The sequence below is a fragment of the Schistocerca gregaria genome, chromosome 2 (genome assembly GCF_023897955.1).
Source record: "Schistocerca gregaria isolate iqSchGreg1 chromosome 2, iqSchGreg1.2, whole genome shotgun sequence".
Taxonomy (NCBI): Eukaryota; Metazoa; Arthropoda; class Insecta; order Orthoptera; family Acrididae; genus Schistocerca; species Schistocerca gregaria.
Window position 1 is genome coordinate 146,469,108 of NC_064921.1, and position 21,530 is coordinate 146,490,637.

Here is a 21,530-nt window from a genome sequence, read left to right on the forward strand (position 1 = left end):
ACAGTTTCGGTGTCATCATAGACTACATCGCCTCCCTCTTCCGTCTCCAACAGTTACGACTGTCTCAGATAGGAAGCGAGAAAGTTAGCGTCTTTCTAACTGTCACATGCAAAACAATAGCAAGAAAACCAGATTACGCCAGTGAACTAGGATGAAAACAGTGAAACATTTATGAAGTTTAGAGAATTAATAAAATATAAGAAACAATTATATGAAGCAAGAACAAAATAGAAGTTCAGTTAAACTCCCTTGAATTTCTAAACAGTCGGAATAAATTCACGTTATCAGGATCCAAAATATATGTAACTACGTATATTGCTATTGTGGCTTTCTCGCAATTATTAGGCTTAAATACAGTTTGTGAGGCTGAAGCAAATCCTGATTCACTGCAAAGTGGTACAATTGTAATGACGACGTGGCTTTCAAGCATAGTTACTGTATGGTATTGAACATTAACTACTTAATTCATCTAGACAGAGGGGTGTGAAATCGACTTCTTGCGCTTTTGGTACCACTATGAGGTTATTTCTTGATATGCCGAGTGTTCAATTTTTAAGCAGCTTGTTTTGTGAATTTTTTGCAATAATGTGTTGTACTGTGCAGTTGCTGAATGTAGCAAGAGTCAATGTCAGACGGAAGGCGTAATTTATCACCGTTTTCCAAATAATGTTGAACTACAACTTATGTGGACTGCTCGATGTAAATGTGAGGACAAAATTAATGTTAAAAATGTCAATAATTTGTTCCGAACATTTTTGTGAAAGTGATTGCAAACGAGACATGCAGAATGAACTGTTAGGCCTACTTATATGGAAATTGCCGATGGCCAACGCTGTTACGTCTCAAAAAAATGCCCATCTGGCATGGAAGTGAATTTGAAGTTGCAGGTTCAAAATGGTTCAAATGGCTCTGAGCACTATGGGACTTAACATCTATATGGTCATCAGTCCCCTAGAACTTAGAACTACTTAAACCTAAATAACCTAAGGACATCACACAACACCCAGCCATCACGAGGCAGAGGAAGTTGCAGGTCCTGGCACCTCGAATGTTACCGACAGCGTTGTAGCAGAGAGAGAACGTCGTCAGTAAAGTAAAGTTGAAAATTCTGTCTCCGAAGAAAAGTAAACTAAACAAATCTACCAACGCAGACTTTTGTACTGATCCAATAATTTCATTTAAAGACCATTAAATTCAAGAACTAAATAATTAATGGGTTAGTCTGAGGATTAAAATTTTTTTACTGGAACAAAAATTAAGTCTATGAAAAAAGTTAAAAAGCAGGCTGCATCTATAAAACGTAATGTGTCTCACATTAAGAAGCATAAATGTGTATGCTGGATGTGAAAACCATACTTTCACAGTGTTACACCAAGTCAAATTCGCTGTTTGTTAAAGAAGAGAAATCAAGTAATCTGGAGCTCATAAGGCATTACGAATACTCTTACTTTGAGAGCTTTGTCTCCTAAGGAATTTACATTTCTGAGGAGGAGGAACTGTCCTTTTCCCTGCAGGTCAACGATTCAGAAATTGAGAACAAAACAGTTGAAGTCCCGACCAGGACTTTGAAACCAGTTTTGAGGTTAATTAAAGTTAGGTCAGAAATGTTCACGTCATTAGAGGCAACTGCTTCCCTAATCTTTGACGAAATGAAAATTAACGGCTTCGTCACTTACGATCTATCCGACGATGTGGCACTCGGACCACACAACGGTGTCAAAGTCTGCATGTTTCGCCACTTCTTTTCGATGTGGAAGCAGTCGGGGTATTATGACTTTGATGTTCAGTGATTTGCAGAACATCATAAGAGAAGTTGCAAGAGGAGGAGTCCATGGCGCAGCTGTTACATGTGAAATGAAAGCTAAAAATCTGAAAGTGTGGAAGCAGCTTGGTGTGTCCACATCCAAGAATTTTTTTCGGACACTGTTGATCACAGCAGAAAGTTCTGGGTTTTTTTGATGTTCCACATTTGCTGAAATTATTAAGAAACAATTTTCTTGAAGATGGTGTGACTTTGCCTGATGGTATTGTGATCACTACCATCATTACTAGAAGGGCATTCTGTTAGCAAAAAGGTGAATGGCCTTTCAGATCATGATGCACAAATTTTAACTCTAAAAGATTTTTGTGCTGCATCACCTGTTAAATATAGTCATCAGCTGTTTAGAAAAGCAGATTCAGTTGCTGTAGAGTCATTTGTAAACCTCATCAAGGAACAAGAGTTGCAAGATGTTTATAGCGCTGATACAGTAGACGATAAATATAATGCTTTTCTAAAGACTTTTCTCATGCTCTTTGAAAGTTGCTTTCCGTTAGAACGTTCAAAACAGGGTACCAGCACAATCAGGCAGCCTGGGTGGCTGATTAGAGGGATAAGAATATCTTGTAGAACAAAGCGGCAATTATATCAAAACGTTAAAGCAGTCACAATCTAAATGCAGCAGACCATTACAAACAGTATTGTAAGGTGCTTAGAAAGTTATTAGGAATGCAAAAAGTATGTGGTATGCAGATAGAATAGCTAAGTCTCAGGATAAAATTAAAACCATATGGTCAGTCGTAAAGGAAGTGGCTGGTCTACAGAGACAGGTAGAGAATATAGAATCAGTGCGTAGTGGGAATGTCCGTGTTACTGATAAGTCGCATATATGTACAGTATTTAATAATCACTTTCTGAATATAGCAGGTGAACTAAATAGAAACCTAGTCCCAACAGGGAATCATATAGCTCTCATAGAAAAAAGTGTTCCGAGACTGTTCCCTGAAATGCTCCTCCATGATACTGACAAGAGGGAGATTGAGTTAATAATTAAATCACTAAAGACCAAGAACTCTCATGGATATGACGGGGTATCTAGCAGAATACTGAAGTATTGTTCCATGTATGTTAGTCCAGTACTTAGCCATATCTGTAACTTTTCCTTTAGGAGTGGTCGGTTTCCTGACCGATTAAAGTACTCGGTAGTGAAGCCACTTTATAAAAAGGGAGACAGGGATAATATTTACAATTATATACCTATTTCTATGCCATCGGTGTTTGCTAAAGTTATCGAGAGGGTTGTAGATACAAGGTTACTGGAGCATTTAAATTCGCATAATTAGTTGTCAAATGTACAGTTTGGTTTTAGAAGTGGCTTAACAACTGAAAATGGTATATTCTCTTTTCTCTGTGAGGTTTTGGACGGATTAAATAAAGGGTTGTGAACGTTAGGTGTTTTCTTTGATTTAACGAAGGCTTTTGACTGTGTTGACCACAAAATATTACTGCAGAAGCTGGACCATTATGGAGTAAGGGGAGTAGCTTACAATTGTTTCTCCTCTTACTTTAAGAACAGAAAGCAGATGGTAATTCTCCGCAATATTGAGAGTGGTAGTGATGTTCAGTCCCAATGGGGCACCGTTAAGTGGGGCGTTCCCCAAGGGTCGGTGCTGGGGCCACTGCTGTTTCTTATTTATATAAATGATATGCCTTCCAGTATTACAGGCGATTCAAAAATATTTCTGTTTGCTGATGACACCAGCTTGGTAGTGAAGGATCTTGTGTGTAACACTGAAACATTATCAAATAAGGTAGTTCATGAAATAAGTTCGTGGCTTGTGGAAAATAATTTGAAGCTAAATCACAGTAAGACTCAGTTTTTACAGTTTCTAACTCACAATTCAACAAGAACTGATATTTTAATCAGACAGAATGGGCATATTATAAGCGAGACGGAACAGTTCAAGTTCCTAGGCGTTCGGATATATAGTAAGCTGTTGCGGAAAGCCCATGTTCAGGATCTTGTTCAGAAACTAAATGCCACTTTATTTACCATTAGAACAGTATCTGAAATAAGTGATATTTCAACACAAAAAGTAGTCTACTTCGCATATTTTCATTCGCTTATGTCATATGGTATTATTTTTTGGGGTAATTCTTCTGATTCAAAAAGGGTATTTTTGGCTCAAAAACGAACTGTTCGAGCTATGTGTGGTGTAAGTTCGAAAACCTCTTGTCGACCCCTATTCAATAGTCTGGGAATTTTGACATTGCCCTCACAGTATATATTTTCTTTAATGTCGTTTGTTGTTAGCAATATTAACTTATTCCCAAGAGTTAGCAGCTTTCACTCAGTTAATACTACGCAGAAATCAAATCTGCATGTGGAATGCACTTCCTTGGCCCTTGCGCAGAAAGGAGTGCAGTATTCTGCTGCATCCATTTTAGACTTTTAAGTCTAAACTAAAGAGTTTCCTCATGGCTCACTCCTTCTATTCTGTCGAGGAGCTCCTGGAAGAGCTAAAAAATTAAGCAAATTCCAATGTTACGTTCTTGATTTTCCTTATTTAAACTAACGACTTGTCGCCTGAATATTTTTCTTATATTTCATTTTATCTGTTTCTACAACCGTGTTATAATTGCATGTATTGACTCGTTCCATGACCATGGAGACTTCTCCATAATGTGGTCCCACGGAACAATAAATAAATAAATAAATAAATAAAAAATTAAAAAACACAAAATTATGGTAGATGATCTTCGACATCACAAATGTGATCTTTCGATCACTCATCACATATCGGAGCTTTACTTTAACGTTAATGAACGTGATCGTCAGAATGTCCGAATGGCTGTACAGCTACTTTCAACGTCGCAATGCCCAAACTGTGAAATATCTCTGCGTAAGGATCGTGAAGGAAGCTTCATTGAGCAAGTGAACTATGTGCCGAACTCAAGATATCCTCAAAATCATAAAGCTCCACTTAGAAGTAGTTACGGGTTTAATATCAGAAATCGGGAAAACTCTGTAAAAAGAGTTCTAATATGCGAATAGGGAAAAGAATCTGCCTCCTCCCATTTCAGAAGGGATTCATTATATCAATAAATTTACATTTTTGGACCCTTTAATGATGTGAAGAATTCCGGAGGACCATTACCGTTAACAGCCAAACTGAATCAAGACTGAGTGGAAAATTTCTTTTCTACAATTCGAGGCGTTGGTGTATTTTATACCTATCCCAAAGAATTCGTTTATTAATACCGACCGGAAGTGCAAGTAAAATACCTTTGTCTCTTGGTTCTTCGACTACAGAGAACAGCAATGAGAATTCTGCTGCTGAAAACTACCCAACACCTGAGGATGAAACTGAGGAAAGCCTCCCCCCGTTTTTTCTCCAGTGATTTATGTATCAAAGTGACTGATAAATCACTTGAAGTCGCTATAGATGACAAAACTTGATCTTAGATTTCGATATCAGTAATTCAGTGTGCACCAGTGAAGACGTGAAGGATGACGCTTTAAAATATCTTGCAGGATATACAGCTTTAAAGTGCAAAAACATCGACAGTTGTTTGGCAAATACAATTGTTCTTGTGGTCTTCAGTCAGCAGACTGGATTGATCCAGCTGTCCATACTACTGTATTCTGTGCAAGCTATTTCATCTCCAACTACCTACTGCAACCTACATCCTTCTGAATCTGCTTAGTGGATTCATCTCTTGGCCTCCCTCTACGACTTTTTACCCTCCAAGCGACCCTACAGTACTAAACTGGCGATCCCTTGATGCCTCAGAACGTGTCCCACCAACCCATCCCTTTTTCTTGTCAAGTTGTGTCACAAATTCCTCTTCTTCTCAATTCTATTCAGTACCTTCTCATTAGTTACGTGATCTACCCGACTAATCTTCAGCATTCTTCTATAGCATCACATTTCGAAAGCTTCTATTCTCTTCTTGTCTAAACTGTTTATTGTCCATGTTTCACTTCTATACATGGCCACACAAATACTTTCAGAAAAAACTTCCAGAATTTTAAATCTGTACTCGATGTTAACAAATTTCTCTTCTTCAGAAACGCTCTCCTTGTCATTGCCGGCCTACATTTTATATCCTCCCTACTTCGATCACAATCAGTTATTTTTCTCCCCAAATAGCATACCTCTTCTACTACTTTAATTGCCTCTTTTCCTAATCTAATTCCCTCAGCATTACTTGATTTCAATCGACTGCATTCCATTATCCTCCTTTTGCTTTTGTTGATGTTCATCTTATATCCTCCTTTCAAGACACTGTCCATTCCGTTCAACAGCTCTTCCAGGTCCTTTGCTATCTGTGAAAGAATTACAGTGTCGTCGGCAAACCTCGAAGTTTTTATTGCTTCTCCATTGATTTTATTAACTATTCCAAATTTTTCTTTTGTTTTCTAGAATTTTACTGCTTGCTCAATATACAGATTGAATAAAATCGGGGATAGGCTACAAACCTGTCTCACTCCCTTCCCAACCACTGCTTCCTCTTCATGCCCCTCGACTCTTGTAACTGGCATCTGGTTTCTGTACAAATTGTAAATCTTCCCCGAGGTCAACTTCTATCAGTTTTTCCACTCGTAGGACATAAAGTAAAAAAGTGTATTGTTGATACAGAATTAAGTCTGGAGAAAGACTGCATTACTGTTATTTCAAAATGGGGCCTTATTTCTCCCTCTCCTGACTGGTTGGATAAAATACGTGAACTAGAAATTATATTTACTGCTTTTCATGCATTCTCGTTGTAGAAAAGTGATGGGTTCAAATGGTTCAAATGGCTCTGAGCACTATGGGACTCAACTGCTGTGGTTATCAGTCCCCTAGAACTTAGAACTACTTAAACCTAACTAACCTAAGGACATCACACACATCCATGCCCGAGGCAGGATTCGAACCTGCGACCGTAGCAGTCGCACGGTTCCGGACTGCGCGCCTAGAACCGCGAGACCACCGCGGCCGGCAAAAGTGATGGGAACCTTAGCAGATTACACACATGCGAAATTTCCCGAACTTAGTAGCAAAATACTTCAATGAAATGCCAGAACAAGAACAAAAGTGATGTAATGAAACGGAATTCGGCAAGAAAGATTTTGCTCTGGACAGCGTCTTCTTCAACATCTTCGACCTAGCTTCTGCGTCAGCTTTGTGAGGTAAGTTTGAAAATTATCATTGTATTCACAAAAATATGTTTCAAATAACCAGTACGAAATTATAAAACATTACAGTAGTCAGATGCCCAAAACACCAGCATGAATGAGAACATCGCCCACTAGTGTTGGGTGGTGATATAACAGTGCTGTAACATTTAAGTGTTTTGTATATAACATTAACACTAATTGTTGTGAACCCTGTCAGCGCAAAACTTTAAGTTAAATGGGAAGAGAAGAGAGGTGGAGAAATTTGTTTTCTAATACCCCATACACTACAACCGGGGATGGTTGCCGTCTGTCTACCAGTGACGTAACAAGTCGCTGAAATATGAGAGTGCCCTAACCCAACCTGGCATACCTTACTTAATCTACGTTCCTTGTATTTAATTCTACTGTGCTATATTATTCGGCTTTTGTATCTGCTGTATAGTAGTCTACGAAAGAGTGAGTACATATCGCAAACCGACACTAGCAATGTGATATCTCAAAAATCTCATTTGTGGGTAACCACTTTCGAAGATTGGACTAGTAATTTGGTTTCCTAGTAACGTAAGGATGAAAATATTAATATTTTCCTGTGTACTTTAAGTATTTATCCAAACTTTTTCTGAGAATGTAATCATTTTAATATTTACATATGTATAATTTTTGTTAGTCATCAAAACGGGTTTGGAATTATCACATTGTTCTGTTAGCTATCAGGGACCTGAGCTATAGCTTTTTCAGCAATGAAGTATCTAAATAAAAGTCAATTTTATCTTTACATGTAATTGTATGGTAAATTTACTTATCTTACGAATTTACAAACACGACAGTGAGTTTATATGGGCATACATTTGGTGTTGGACCGTTTGCTTCCATCTCCATGCCACGTACAACAAGCTCCTTGTTTCATTTCGTAGTCGAATGTTGTCAGATTTAGTAGACACTTAACCTTTTGTAATAGAAACCTGGGACATTCCCTTTAGGTGCAGGAGGCACTCCTTGTAAATCATACGCATGAACAATCTGGATTCAGTTCAGCAAGTTCTTTTTGACTTTTTCAATGTTCTTCTCCAATTTGAGCCATACTAGTCATTCTTTTGCTGACTGCTAGTATCACCAGAATTCACGTATACCATACAAAACTCACATAAATCTTTTTTTCGTCGACAAAAGACACACTGAATTCAAAGTTGCATGTTTTTGAAAACAAATAGAGAATACTATAGGTGTACCACTCTTTTTGCAATCTTCTATGTAGTCTCTATAGATACATGCAATAGTTCTTCCTGTCGCATGACGTCTGCACTCATAGATAATGACTCTCAAAGCGAAGGGCTGATTTAATGCTCGCGCGCATGTTCTTTTTAGTGTTGTCATCAACTGAGGCATGATTAGTCTATGTACCCCAAAGATCCTCTAGTACAAATCCATCGTTAATTATTTTCGAAGTTAGTAGAAACCGTTCGGCAAATGTTTACTGATTGTCAATCGATGTCCATTCTCTTCGAAATAGAATGTGTGTTTCAGCTTCCTCTCTTTCTTCGGATGCTTACACTGAAGTTCTATTTCGATAGTACGGCGTTCTATGTTTTCAAGTTGCGTAGACAAGTCCGATCTTCCAGTGATCTGAAAATATCCATCATCTGTCATATTTAGTGAATTTAGTGGTACAATTTTGAAAACAGTTTTCAGATAATGACTTAGTACTCCTAGATCACTTTTAGTTATCCTTGTAAGAAAAAACACTTTTGACCACGATTTTTTTTCTTTTTTGCTTCCATTAGGAACAATGAGTTGTTTTTCGTTTTTCCTTTGCTGTTTACATTATGTTTGATTGCTAGGTTTTCTTCATTGCTAGTACTACACAAGAATCATTTTTTCGAAACCCCGTAATTGTCTCCCATTCCCAGATAAGTCTGAAATTTGGCTCAAGGATACCTGTAAGCTATCTCTTTAATCTGACAAAAAATAAAAACACCTACAGCCGTCCTTATGATTTTAATTTCTTTTGTCACTACCTGTTTGAACGCTTCATTGCGTCATCTTGCAAGGTCCCCTCGCTTCTAAACTGATACTGTTATTACTCAGCTTAGCCACGAGTCCGTAGAGGGTGGTATATGTGACGTACAGTATAACTGGTCAGCATTTCCACCCGGAATTTGCGAGTGTGAGTCGGACCTTCCTTGATCCACCTTGATGGGTTGTTTCGTCGGGTTTTCTCCTACCTGTGCGCGGTGCAGCTCTCGTAAATGTCGTCCCGTGCAGATTCTTCATTGACGCATTGGATGTCTCTGTCGGTGGAAGCTAATTATCTGAAATTGCTGTCGATACACTTTGGGCTATCTATTTACTCGAAATTAACATTCAGAATGCCGTAATATCACTTTTATTCCTATTAGATCAATAATGAAACACTCATGTCACAAACTACTCGTAACCGAGAGCATGGCTACCATCGAACAACACAGGAAGAGCTCTTAACGACGACTGACAACTTTGGCGCGCAGTCCGTATCTCCTACTAGTTTCGTCACAGTTCGTGGATTTGCGATCAAGTTCGTACTTACGAAGATATGCATTTGTTAATGAACGGGTGTGAATTTTAACGAGGCAAAATTATGATAAATAGTTTTAAACATCCGGAGGCTCCTCCTAGTATTCATGACGTCATAAATGACTGTAATTATTGAATATAAATAAACAAAATCGGTGACTTTGGCGCCAAGATGGCGGTACTTCCCCTCATGTATATTTCCCAGGCTGACGCTTGTTGCTACGGTCCAGCGCCGAGCCCCACCCCACTACGCGCGACATATGGTCTCTTCGTCACCTACCCAGCCAGCGTGGGAAATGCTCTCCGATTCATGGCCGGCTACGGACTACAGCACTTCCTAACTATCGTGAATACGTGAATAAGAGACAATAATTTATTAAAACAGGTAAAAATGTCTTCCTCACGGAAGAGGGACCTTACAATCTTCAGGCTGTCTTTGATGCGATACAGGTCGATAAGATCCCCATACATAGCCCATCAGTTGCCAGCATTGCTGCACACGCAGATAATGTGTCAGCACTCCATCATCTCTTTAATGGCTCAAAAGCTTGACACCCTGCAACGTCACACTCCGGATTGGCGACGGTTCAAAAAACAAGGTGTCGAGCCATAACTGAGATGTTCATGTGAATTGCAAGATGGGTTAATGACTTCACATTGGCACCAAATTGCACCACAGTTGGCGCCCTAGCGACTGAGGTCAGAACCGCGACACCCAGCGTTTAATCACGCGGCTGTTCTTATGGGTGGCCGAGGAAAACATCTCAGGCCCACCGCCGCTCAGAGTAGACACGAAAACGTCTCAGGGGATGGCATAAATGGCGTGAGTGAAACCAACTCTCCGCTTGGGACATTGATTCCCACACATTTCGCTGTAGAAAACGACGGCTCGTGGTGCGATGAGCAACACGACGACGTTCTTCACAACGTTCACCGCAGCTGCCTCTCCCTGGGCGATTCTGTCCTTCTCTAAGGACTTGGTGGGACTGCAATCCCATTGAACTTGATCTGACTATTTTGGAGTGTAGCACGACCGCAGGTTTTCACTGCCGTATAGCTTGAAATCAGTAGGAGCTGTTACAAACCATCCGACGAAATGTGAACGTGATCCGAAGCAGCAAAGAGTTCCTATGCTTTTTCTATATCTACATCTACAGAGATACTATGCAAGCCACCGTACGCCGGGTGGCGGAGGTTACCCTGTACCTCTACGAGGGGCGTTTGAAGAGTCCGTGCAAAAGTAAAATCTACTTACGTGTTTGGGGTAAACCTTTTATATTTTTCGAAATAGTCTCCTTTTAGACTTATACACTTCGTCCAACGCTGTTCTAATTCATTAATACCTTCCGAATAATAGGGACTGTCCAAGTCTGCAAAATAGCTATTAGTTGCTGCAATCACCTCCTCGTTTGAATAAAATCTTTATCCCGCCAGCCATTTCTTCAATTTGGGGAACACATAGCAGTCCGAGGGAACCAAGTCTGAAGAATAGCGGGGATGTGAAACGAGTTGCAATCCTATTTCCATTAATTTTGCGACCAAAACTGCTGAGGTGTGTGCTGGTACATTGTCGTGATGCAAAAGGTCTCTTTTGCAGTCCGGTCGCCGGCGATTTCTTGCAGGCTCGGTTTTCAAACGTTCCAATAATGATGAATAATATGCACCTCTAATAGCTTTACCCTTTCCCAGATAGTCGATCAGGATTATCCTTTGCGAATCCCAAATGACAGTCGCCATAACCTTTCCGGCCGAAGGACTGGTCTTCGCCTTTTTTGGTGATATTTCTCTTGGTAATTCATTGTTTAGATTGTCGTTTGGTCTCAGGAGGATTGTAATGCATCCATGTTTCATCCACAGTGACGAAACGACGCTTAAATTCCTGTGGATTCTTGCTGAACAACTGCAAACGATTCTTACAAAACTTTACACGATTCCGTTTTTGGTAAAGCGTGAGCAATCGCGGAACCCATCTTGCGGATAGCTTTCTCATGTCCAGATGTTTATGCAAAATATTATGTACACGTTCATTCGAGATGCCCTCAGCACTAAAAATCTCATGCACCTTAACTCTTCTGTCATCCATCACCATATCCTGGATTTTATCGATGATTTCTGGAGTCGTAACCTCCACAGGGCGTCCAGAACGTTCAGCATCACTTGTGCCCATATGGCCACCCCGAAAATGTTGAAACCACTTATAAACTGTTCTAATCTAAGGTGCAGAGCCACCGTAATGTTTATCAAGCTTCTCTTTAGTCTCCTGAGGTGTTTTGCCTTTCATAATGTAATGTTTAATCATCACACGAAATTCTTTTTCGTCCACTTTTTGACAGTCACTGGACTTCCTTGATTCACACGAATGCCAAAACACAAAGAAATAGATCAGTATAGCTGGAACTTGGTGTGCGTTCTTTCCAAAGATGCTACCTGCTAAACATGACCTCGATAGGCGCCGTTGGTGCCATCTCTCAGACTTTGCATGGACTTTTCAAACGCCCCTCGTATTTGTCATTTCCTTTCCTGTTCCCCTCGCAAATAGAAGGAGGGAAAAACGACTGTCTATGTGCCTCCGTATGACGCCTAATTTCTCGTATCATATCTTTGTGGTCCTTACGTGCAATATATATCTTATATTCGTAGTCTTTACGCACAATGTATGTTGACGGCAGTAAAATCGATCAGCAGTCAGCTTCAAATGCCGCTTCTCTAAATTTTCTCAATAGTGATTCTCAAAAAGAACGTCGCCGTCCCTCCAGGGATACCCATTTGAGTGTTGCGTGTTGTTCGAACCTAGCGGTAACAAATCTAACAGACCGCCGCTGAATTGCTTCGGTATCTTCCTTCAGTCATATCTCGTACGGATCGCAAACACTTGAGCAGTACTCAGGAACAGGGTCGCACTATCGTCCTATATGCTGTCTTCTTTATAGACGAACCACAATTTCGTAAAATTCTTCCCAAAAACCGAAGTCGACCATTCTCCTTGCCTACCATATTTCCCACATGCTCGTTCCACATCATATCGCTTTGCAGTGTTACGCCCAGTTATTTAAACGACTTGACTGTGTCAAAAAGAATACTAGCAATACTCTATCCGAAGATTACAGTTTAATTTTCCTAATCATCCTCAATAACTTATATTTTTCCACATGTAGAGCTACCGGCCATCATCCCACATTATTTTGCTTCCTCCTATGCCATGTCATAGAAGGGAAGCAACATTAACATCCTTGTCCAGGCCAATTGGCGCCTTAGATCGTCAAAAATCCTGGCTGGTTGGAGGGGCCTGCCCATAATAATCCAAACCTACTCAGATGGAGCGACCTGGTTGGCTAAGGCAGGAATTGGCAAACATGAACGCAAGCAGTAGGAACTCTCAGCGTGTGCGAACGGGCATTATCTCGCTTAAATGTAAGCCCAGGATTGTTTGCAAAAAGGACAACAAAACGGGGAGTAGAACATCGTCGACCTACCGCTGCTTTGTAAGGGTAGAGTTCCGCGAATGACAAGCAGTGGAATCCTGATATGAAAGAAATCGCACCTCAGACCATCACTGCCGGCCGCTGTGGCCGAGCGGTTCTAGGCACTTCAGACCGGAACCACGCTGCTGCTCCGATCGCAGGTTCGAATCCTGCCTCGGGCATGGATGTGTGTGATGTCCTTGGGTTAGTTAGGTTAAGTAGTCTAAGTTCTAGGGGACTGATGACGTCAGATGTTAACCATTTTTGAGAGCATCACTCCTGGTTGTCGAGCTGTATGGCGGGTGGCAGCAGGTTGGTACCTCATCGCTATCCGATGCGTCTCAAGACACGTCTTTGGCCTGGAATGTCATTGACTGGAGTAGAATTGTCTTAATTGATGAGTGCCGCTGCGAACTGAGCCCCAATGACCAGAAGACGTGCCATCCGCGGCACCTTCACAGCACAGCTGTAAGGCAATGATATTCAACTCCCCGTTTTGTTTGTCTTCATGACAAGCCATCCTGGACTTACATTTCAGCAAGATAATGTCCGCCCAAACACTGTTTGTCTTCGTGCTTGCCAATCCTACCTTAGACAGCAAGGCTGTTGAATGACTCCCAATTGAGAGCGTATGGAGCATTATGGGCAGGGATCTCCAACCAGCTCGTGATTTTGGCGATATAGAGCGTCAGTTTGACAGAATTTGGTACGATATTCCTCCGGCAATCAATGGCAAGCGGAATAACAGCTTGCATAAGGGTCAGAGGTTGACCAATGCGTTACTGACTTCCTCAGTTTGTGAAATTCCTTCTCTTGAACAAATCATCAAATTTTTCTGAAATTGTAATTATTTGTTTATCGCTACATGTGCATTACATGTACCGATTCCTTCCCATTCGGATAATTACTTTGTGATGAGCCGTTTTTGTCCTAGAGTGTATGATGGCACATAATGATCGGTATTGTTTTATGGTGTGAGGGGTCCACTTGTACATGGAGCCCGATTTTGTAATACATTTCATGAAAAATGACATGAAATGGTTATCACATGTAGAAGAGATTGTATCTTTGACACCACTGAACCAAGATTGTTACCTGAGCGTTTGAATCGATTGTAAGTAGGGGCGCGCACAGCGCATTAGCAGTTGCCGTTGCTCTCTGTTAAACGAAGGATATCAGACTTTAAGCTAGTGGCTAGCTGTGATGGCTCAATTATATGTACTGTATGGTTGTTTCCATGTGCAGAATGCTGCGGTGGATGGAAACGAACATTAGGTTCATTAAGAATGAACTGAGACTGCTGGGTCTGATTGTGATGAAAGTTGGTGTTGCCAAAATTACGCTTAAGTTCCCTTCATGCTTGTGGTGAAAATTTCTTTGCTGCTGATCGTTTCGATGTGACTGTGGCCATTGGTTTTTGTGGGTGAAGTTATTCCCTTGTCATTGCTTAAAATTACTGGACTGGGCTATACTGACAAAGCTGGGCGGTGGCACATTGATCTTCGGCTGGGCTTGTCGATCGTATTGTTTTTGGATATTTCCGGGCTGCTGCAGCTGAGGCAAGAATTGCGGCTGGAAACTATGATTGCTGACGTCGAAATTCTGATATAGTTGCTGCTGCTGAATACACTGTTTATCAAAATGTTGTCTCTTGTTAGCATGTCCATGAAAATCGTTATCGGAACCCAAATCTTGTATTTCTTTTGCTGTGGAATGGGCGGGACTGCTCGTTGTAACCGAATGAGTTGTTAACTTGATTGCGGTTATTAAGGTTCTTATTGACAAAAGAGTAGTCCGACTGCTGAATTTATAATAATTGTAATTAGTCACTGAAGGCTGAAATGCTTTCCTTTTGCTGTCCGGTGAGAAGGGAAACTCGTAATAAGCGCGGAACTTTTGAGATGCATAATTGTATGATTGCAGATTGGCTATACGATTCGGTCAGGCAGTGCTTTTGATGAACCATATACTCAAAGAACTGGGTGATAGTTGGAAAACTGGAGTGTTCAAAATTGGAAAAACAAATTAGTTGATCTTTCATGTCTCGCTGAGTCGTTTCCGACCAATACGCAGATAGAAAATCATTTTCACAGTCTTCGACGGAGTGACATTGTCTTGCTCTGGGTCTCATACGGCCAGCCGCTGTGGTCGAGCGGCTGTAGGCGCTTCAGTCCGGAACCACGCTGCTGCTACGGTCGCCGGTTCGAATCCTGCCTCGGGAATGGATGTGTGTGATGTCCTTAGGTTAGTTACGTTTAAGTATTTCTAAGCCTAGGGGATTGATGACCTCAGATGCTAAGTTCCATAATGCTTAGAGCCATTTCAACCATTTTTGGGCTCATACGCATCGAAGGTTCTCCCTCTAAAAAGCTCCAGCTTGTGTGTCACTGGCCAGTTAAGTGGCAGCGAAAATGAAAATTGCTGCACCCAATCAAGGGGATGCAGGTCTGTGCGGCTATTTCTAAATACCTTGAGTGTCTTCAAAGAAAGGAAATATTTATTGTCGAATACTTCACGTTGTAGATTTTGAGAGGGTTCGGCGCGGCGTCGTAAAAGAACTGATTGTGAGATGGCTAGCTTGTATCAAAGTTAAGCACTCTTTGTAGTCAGCTCATATTGTAGTGAGGCTGTAAAGTAGATGACTTTTGCTGTTGCACGTTGGTTTGAAACTGATTACGTGGAGATAATTTTCTGATATTGTCTACTTCCTGATGCAAATTGTTAACTTTCCTATGTAGCGAACTGTTATATGCATCAAGCTGATTTAATGTTTGCTGCATGTACCGATATTCTCGAGAGACGGTGAACGGAATGGAAGCTGCGTCGTCTGGTTTATTTTCAGTTTGATTTTCAAGTGTTTCCAATCATGCCGATAGCTCATCACATGTTTCCGTGAACGTAACAATGTGTGTGGGATTGTTTGAATCCAAAGCGTCGACTTGCTTCTGTAGTTTGCGTGTAGTTTTGTTCATCTTTTTCAAATCTGCTTTAATTGTGTCAGGGTCCTGCACCAGCTCAATTTGTTCAAGACGACAGCTTAACGACTCAGTGTCATCCGTACACTTTTCTTCAACTTTTTTGGGTTCGTGGGTCGCCAGTGGTTTTGAAATCAGTTACATCTGTCTGTATTTGGTTCTGTGATTGTTTTACTCTATTAACCTCGTCTGTAACGGAAGCTATACTAGCGTCAACATGGATTGTAAGGCTAGTGAGTAACTGCTGTTCTACGTCTTGTCTTTGTACTGCTAATGACGGTAACAACTGATTGTTTTCCTCTGTGTGTTCACGGATAAAGTCTTTGTATCGCTTTTCTGTGGTCTCTGTGGGAACTTTAAGAAGTGCATCTAATCGAAGGTCTTCTTGATCTATTCTTTCATTAACTGATTGGATTTCATCTGTAAGCTTTTTATAGGTTCACTACATTGCTATCTTAAAGCATTTATGTCATCTCTCAAAGGTTTGGTACTGTCTGCGCATTGCCTGGCTATCGCTTCAATTGTGTCGCAAAGACGTTTTTCACTGGTCATAATATCTGCATCTGCCTGTCTGAGACGGTTATCAGTCGTTTCTGTGTACGATTTAAGCTCATCACGTATGGTGGAAAATTGTTCATTGAACTGAGTGGTGGTGTCAACATGATTTTCTCTTATAATGGAAAATTGTTCATGGACCTGAGTGATCAGGTTAACCGTCATTTGCATGACAGTTTGCAGCATCGCTTCCGCATTCTCTTCAATTGATGCGTCGGATGGTATCTGTGTTGTGTTTTGTGGTGTGAAGACATCATCTACAACCATGGACGTCTCGTTTGTTGCATTATCCGCACAATTACTACTACTAAAATCCGACGGATTTCCAGTGACAGACTGAGCACTTTGCACTATTCTGTCCTCTGACATACTATTGGCCATCTGGTTAGTTGTGTAAAAAGTAGGTAAATTATTGACCTCATTCGTTAAACAATCAAGATTTGAATTGTGCCCATCAGCCATGTGCAGATCAACGGCATGCGCAATACGCGAATCTACCGTCTGATTACTAGTCAAATTAGTGGGTGAAATCATAGTGTCAGGAATTTGTTCATTATTCTTAGAATCGGCATGTACAGTGGCTGTGGTGTTTTGCAACTGTTGCACCGCAGAGTGGTCATTATCATTCTCAACATTGTTGTCAATAATCAGAAAGTCGTCCATTTCGGTATCTTTAATTGTGAGATTAGGCGCCGGAACCTTAACAGTTTTGTGCGGCATCTTAAATCACATGCAGAGTGCAAATCCTAAGACAAAATTTCGACACTCAACTCAATGAAAAAAAAAAACAAGGTGGAGCATAAGAATTCCAATGAACTGTGAAAAAAATTTATACAAGTTAGTAAACAGTGTTCCGCCAGACAAAATGTAACTACTATTATTGCTGCACAATGGTTGAGAGAACAGAATATATTTATCGACTATTCTAATATAAAAAATTTACAAAGCGAACAACTAGCGGAGCTACCGCCAAGTGTAACGTTCTTTAAAAATAATATTATTTTTTGCTATCCAAATTTACTGTGTGTTGTGTTGTCGCGTAAATGGTGTGCTTAATCAGCTTTACTGTAATCCAAAGAAAAATTAAACAACTTAATCTGGAAAACCAGTATATAATGCCTATAACGAAATCAATCCCTCTGAAGTTTACTCTGTGTCATGAGCACCGAGTTCTATGACCCTGTGCAAAAAACTGATAAAATTCCCTATGCAATTAAACAATGAAATACATTTTCCTTAGCTCCTAAGTCGCAACGGATGTACTGTTGGTATTCTGTTCTCTCCACAGTAGGCAAACAAAATATTCCATCTTGGCTCAGCAAAGGCCGACCGTAAAATAATTTCATAAAAATAATGTCAGTAGATTAGTTGATAAATGAATAACCTTGCAAATGTTCAGTGATAATTTTGGACATTGGCTCAGCGCTGTGCAATGCTACTCGCATTGAAACTGTTACCAACATTAATACTTTTCTAATTCTGGAGCATTAATTTTTTTTTTACTCTGATGAAAAAAATCATTTCTTTTCAAAAATATATACGACGTGGAAGAGGATGAGGTACTGATAAGGGGATATGCTAAGACCGAATTCTTTAGTTCAAAAATTGTATTCATAATAAAGTTTCTCCTTCACAAAATCTGATATGAAACGATTTACGTTAACTTCCAAATCAGTGAACTTCTCAACTGTTCTACAACTATCACTTACTGACGTAGCTAACAATACTTGGATAGTTACATGACAAAAGGTCTTACATCGTTTGACAAAACAGATTCCAAAATTTAACTTTCTTGTATCAGGTTTACAAAATACACAAAATATTACAAATTGGGTATACCTAATCAACCTATTGGTTCCTACATTCAAGGATCGGTACTGTTAGAATGTTATAAAACGGTATTATGCTGCGTCCATAGGCCAACAGCTAAATTCTCACAGCTAGCCACTAGCTTAAATTCTTAGATACTACCTTTAACAGAGTGCAACGCTAACTGCTACTGCGCTCTGAGCGTCCCTACTTACAATCGATTCTGCCACTCAGGCAACATCTTTGATTGAGTGGTGTCAAAGATACAATCTCTTCTACATGTTATGACCATATCAAGCCATTTGTCATGAAATATATCACAAAATCGGGCTCCACGTACAAGTAGACGCCTCATATAATAGGAGGGATATTATATTCCTGTCACAAACGGTGAGAAGTAAATAGTTCCCGTCTGACGGACGGATTCACCACCATCACCTGAACTCGTCCTTATTATGTAGGACACAACAACAATTCTTTAACATACATCACCAGTTTGATGCTGCTCATGTAAAGCTACATCACACACATTTCAAATATTACCTGTGAAAAAGACATAGTTTATCTCCAGGCCTAGACAAAACGAGACAGCCATTACAAAATGTTGGGCCTAGACATTATACCGTTCCTCATTGTGTGGAGACAGTGAAGTTGCTTCTCAGATACAAAAAATTACGGCACCTATCATTGGCAGAACACACGCTAATGATACAGAATTCAACGGAAAGATAGTAAGACGTGAAACTTCCATTGACAGAAAACTTCACCGTCTGTTCTTGGCCGGAAAGATGTTGGTGGGGTGTTGGAAGGTAGTCCGTAGACTCAACTACCTCAGTTAAATCCAGTACCTCATCGCAGTGAAATAGTAGCATATGACCACAGGGTAAAACAGTAAGCAAAGACTGCGTTTTATTGGCAGGACACTTAGAAAATGTAGCACACCTACAAAGGAGACTGCTTACAGTACGCTTGTCCGTCCTCTTTTAGAATACTGCTGAGCGGTGTGGGATCCTTACCAGATAGGACTGACGGAATACATCGAAAAAGTTCAAAGAAAGGCAGCACGTTTTGTACTATCGCGAAATAGGGGAGAGAGTGTCACAGAAATAATATAGGATTTGTGCTGAAAATCATTAAAAGAAAGACGTTTTTCGTTGTGACGGAATCTTCCCACGAAATTCCAATCACCAACTTTATCCTCCGAATGCGAAAATATTTTGTTAACACCGACCTACATACGGAGGAACAATCACCATCATAAAATAAGGAAAATCGGAGCTCGTACGGAAAGACATAGGTGTTCGTTCTTTCCGCGCGCTATACGAGATGGGAATAATAGAGAATTGTGAAGGTGGTTCAATGAACCCTCTGCGAGGCACTTAAATGTGATTTGCAGAGTATCCATGTAGATGTAGATGTACGCAAAAAAACAACACTGGAATATATATAGCTTTATATATTCATAAAAAACAAAATAAGACTTGGCTCACGAAGTTAGGGCAAGTTTCAAACTAACTACGATTTTTTTAAAAGTATGTAACACTTGGCCATATAACCTGTTTCTCAGGGTTAGATGACCAGAAACGAAAGGGATTGATGTCCAGCTGGCAAAACAGTTTAAAAACAAAGAGTAATTCGTATTGAAAGAGTAACCAATAATGTTAACATGTTGCTAATGAACTTCTTGTTACAGGTAAGTTTAGTAGAGACAATTATAGGACATCACACAAGTCGCTCTTCATTTTCTGAACACAATAGGAACCTGGTCCCATTGCAGTTTTTGAATCACAACTGGTTTGTATTTTTCGTTCTACGGATTTTCTTTGAATATTAAACTCTACAGAACCTTTCCTGACAGAATAATTGTTCTTTTTTTTACTTTATTAATAGCAATTTGAAGGTTTTCTTCTCTCCATCTGCCTTTAGTAGAACCAATATTGGGGATGTACTTAGTTGGTATCCGTAAAACAACGAATACCCGTCACAACTAAAAATTCAACAAATTTCTACAGCGTGGCTAACTATACCAAAGGTGGTGTGGCCATCGCTTATAACCCCACATAGAGATGGCCATAGCGCGTCATCAACCGTGGTGGACTAGAACGCAAAGAGAAATTTGACAGTATGTAGCGAGACCTATATAATCCTGAACTGTAGGTATCCGTAACTACTCACAAAGTAACTTACGGAAAAATGGAAAAGTATTGACATGACATACAATTTTAAGGTGTATTAAATCTGAAATTACGAAAAATACTCACTTATCTGCTGAAAAAAAGTGTCAAGGTAAGGATCTACGTGTCAATCGTGGCAGAGACGTGAATCACTGGACCGGCAGCGCTATAAAGCGGGTAGTAGGATAATCACAGCCGTTGGACAACTCCCTCGAACGGCTATCCACCCCTGTTTTACGGTACGTATAGTGATCAGCCCGTCGGCTGGAGACCATAAACTCGATGGCTCTATGATACGACATTTCACTCTCTCCTTTCGTTTCATTTCCATAATCGTACGTAACAACACAAACAAGAGACGATATCGTACACGCTACAGCGTAAACACCACACACAACCAATCACGTCATTCACATGCCTGAGTGCCGCATTTCGGCGGAACATCCACTACTCAGACGGTGGCGACAGTCCGCTAGGATCTCGAGAGGAGAATGCGAAATGTCGCACATTGTCGCGATGTCCACTAATGCGTTCAAGAACCCTCTCACTCATCATTAGGAAGCGCAGGAAGCCGTCAACTACGCCAGTGTAAATTGTGACTCACCCGTCACGACTGCGACAGCGGCGGAGAAGAGGACGAGCAGTAACAGACGGCGCATCGCGAGAGACTGGTCCACACCAACCGGCAGCCAGGCGCTGTCTGGTGCCTGCTGTGTCGAGCAGAAGTGACGGCGCCAGCCTTGAACTTCCACACCGACAGTTGATAGCCTTCTGCCAGTCAGATCTCCACAGTCAGACGGCGTCCGGCCGATAGCAGCCACTTTCCTCTTCCGCTCTCACTGACTGTCGGACAAAGTCGCCTGCTTGGGAACTGGCATCCCCCAAATGTGTGCTCACAGGAGTTCCAATATTCCTTAAGTCGTCCATTTTTCATCTGGTTTCAACTCCCCCTTTCGTTTTCGTGTCTTGTTCTAATCTTTTCATCCCTATTTTCCTCTCTACATATTGCTTGTACGAGGGTAAGTCAATTATTATCCGCAATTTAGTTATATTTTCGCTTATTTTGGTAGCACTGTCGTTTCA

The 21,530-nt window shown here is 40.6% G+C and overlaps 1 protein-coding gene across 1 annotated transcript in view; it reads right to left on the reverse strand.

Annotated features, from left to right (window-relative positions):
* Positions 1-21,214, reverse strand: part of LOC126336561 (protein quiver-like) — a 59,164-nt gene extending 37,950 nt beyond the window's left edge. Inside the window, exon 1 of the mRNA XM_050000410.1 lies at positions 21,052-21,214. Coding sequence (XP_049856367.1) covers positions 21,052-21,106 — 55 coding nt within the window. The 5' untranslated portion in view covers positions 21,107-21,214. The remainder of the gene's footprint in view (positions 1-21,051) is intronic.
* Between the last annotated feature and the right edge of the window lie 316 nt (positions 21,215-21,530).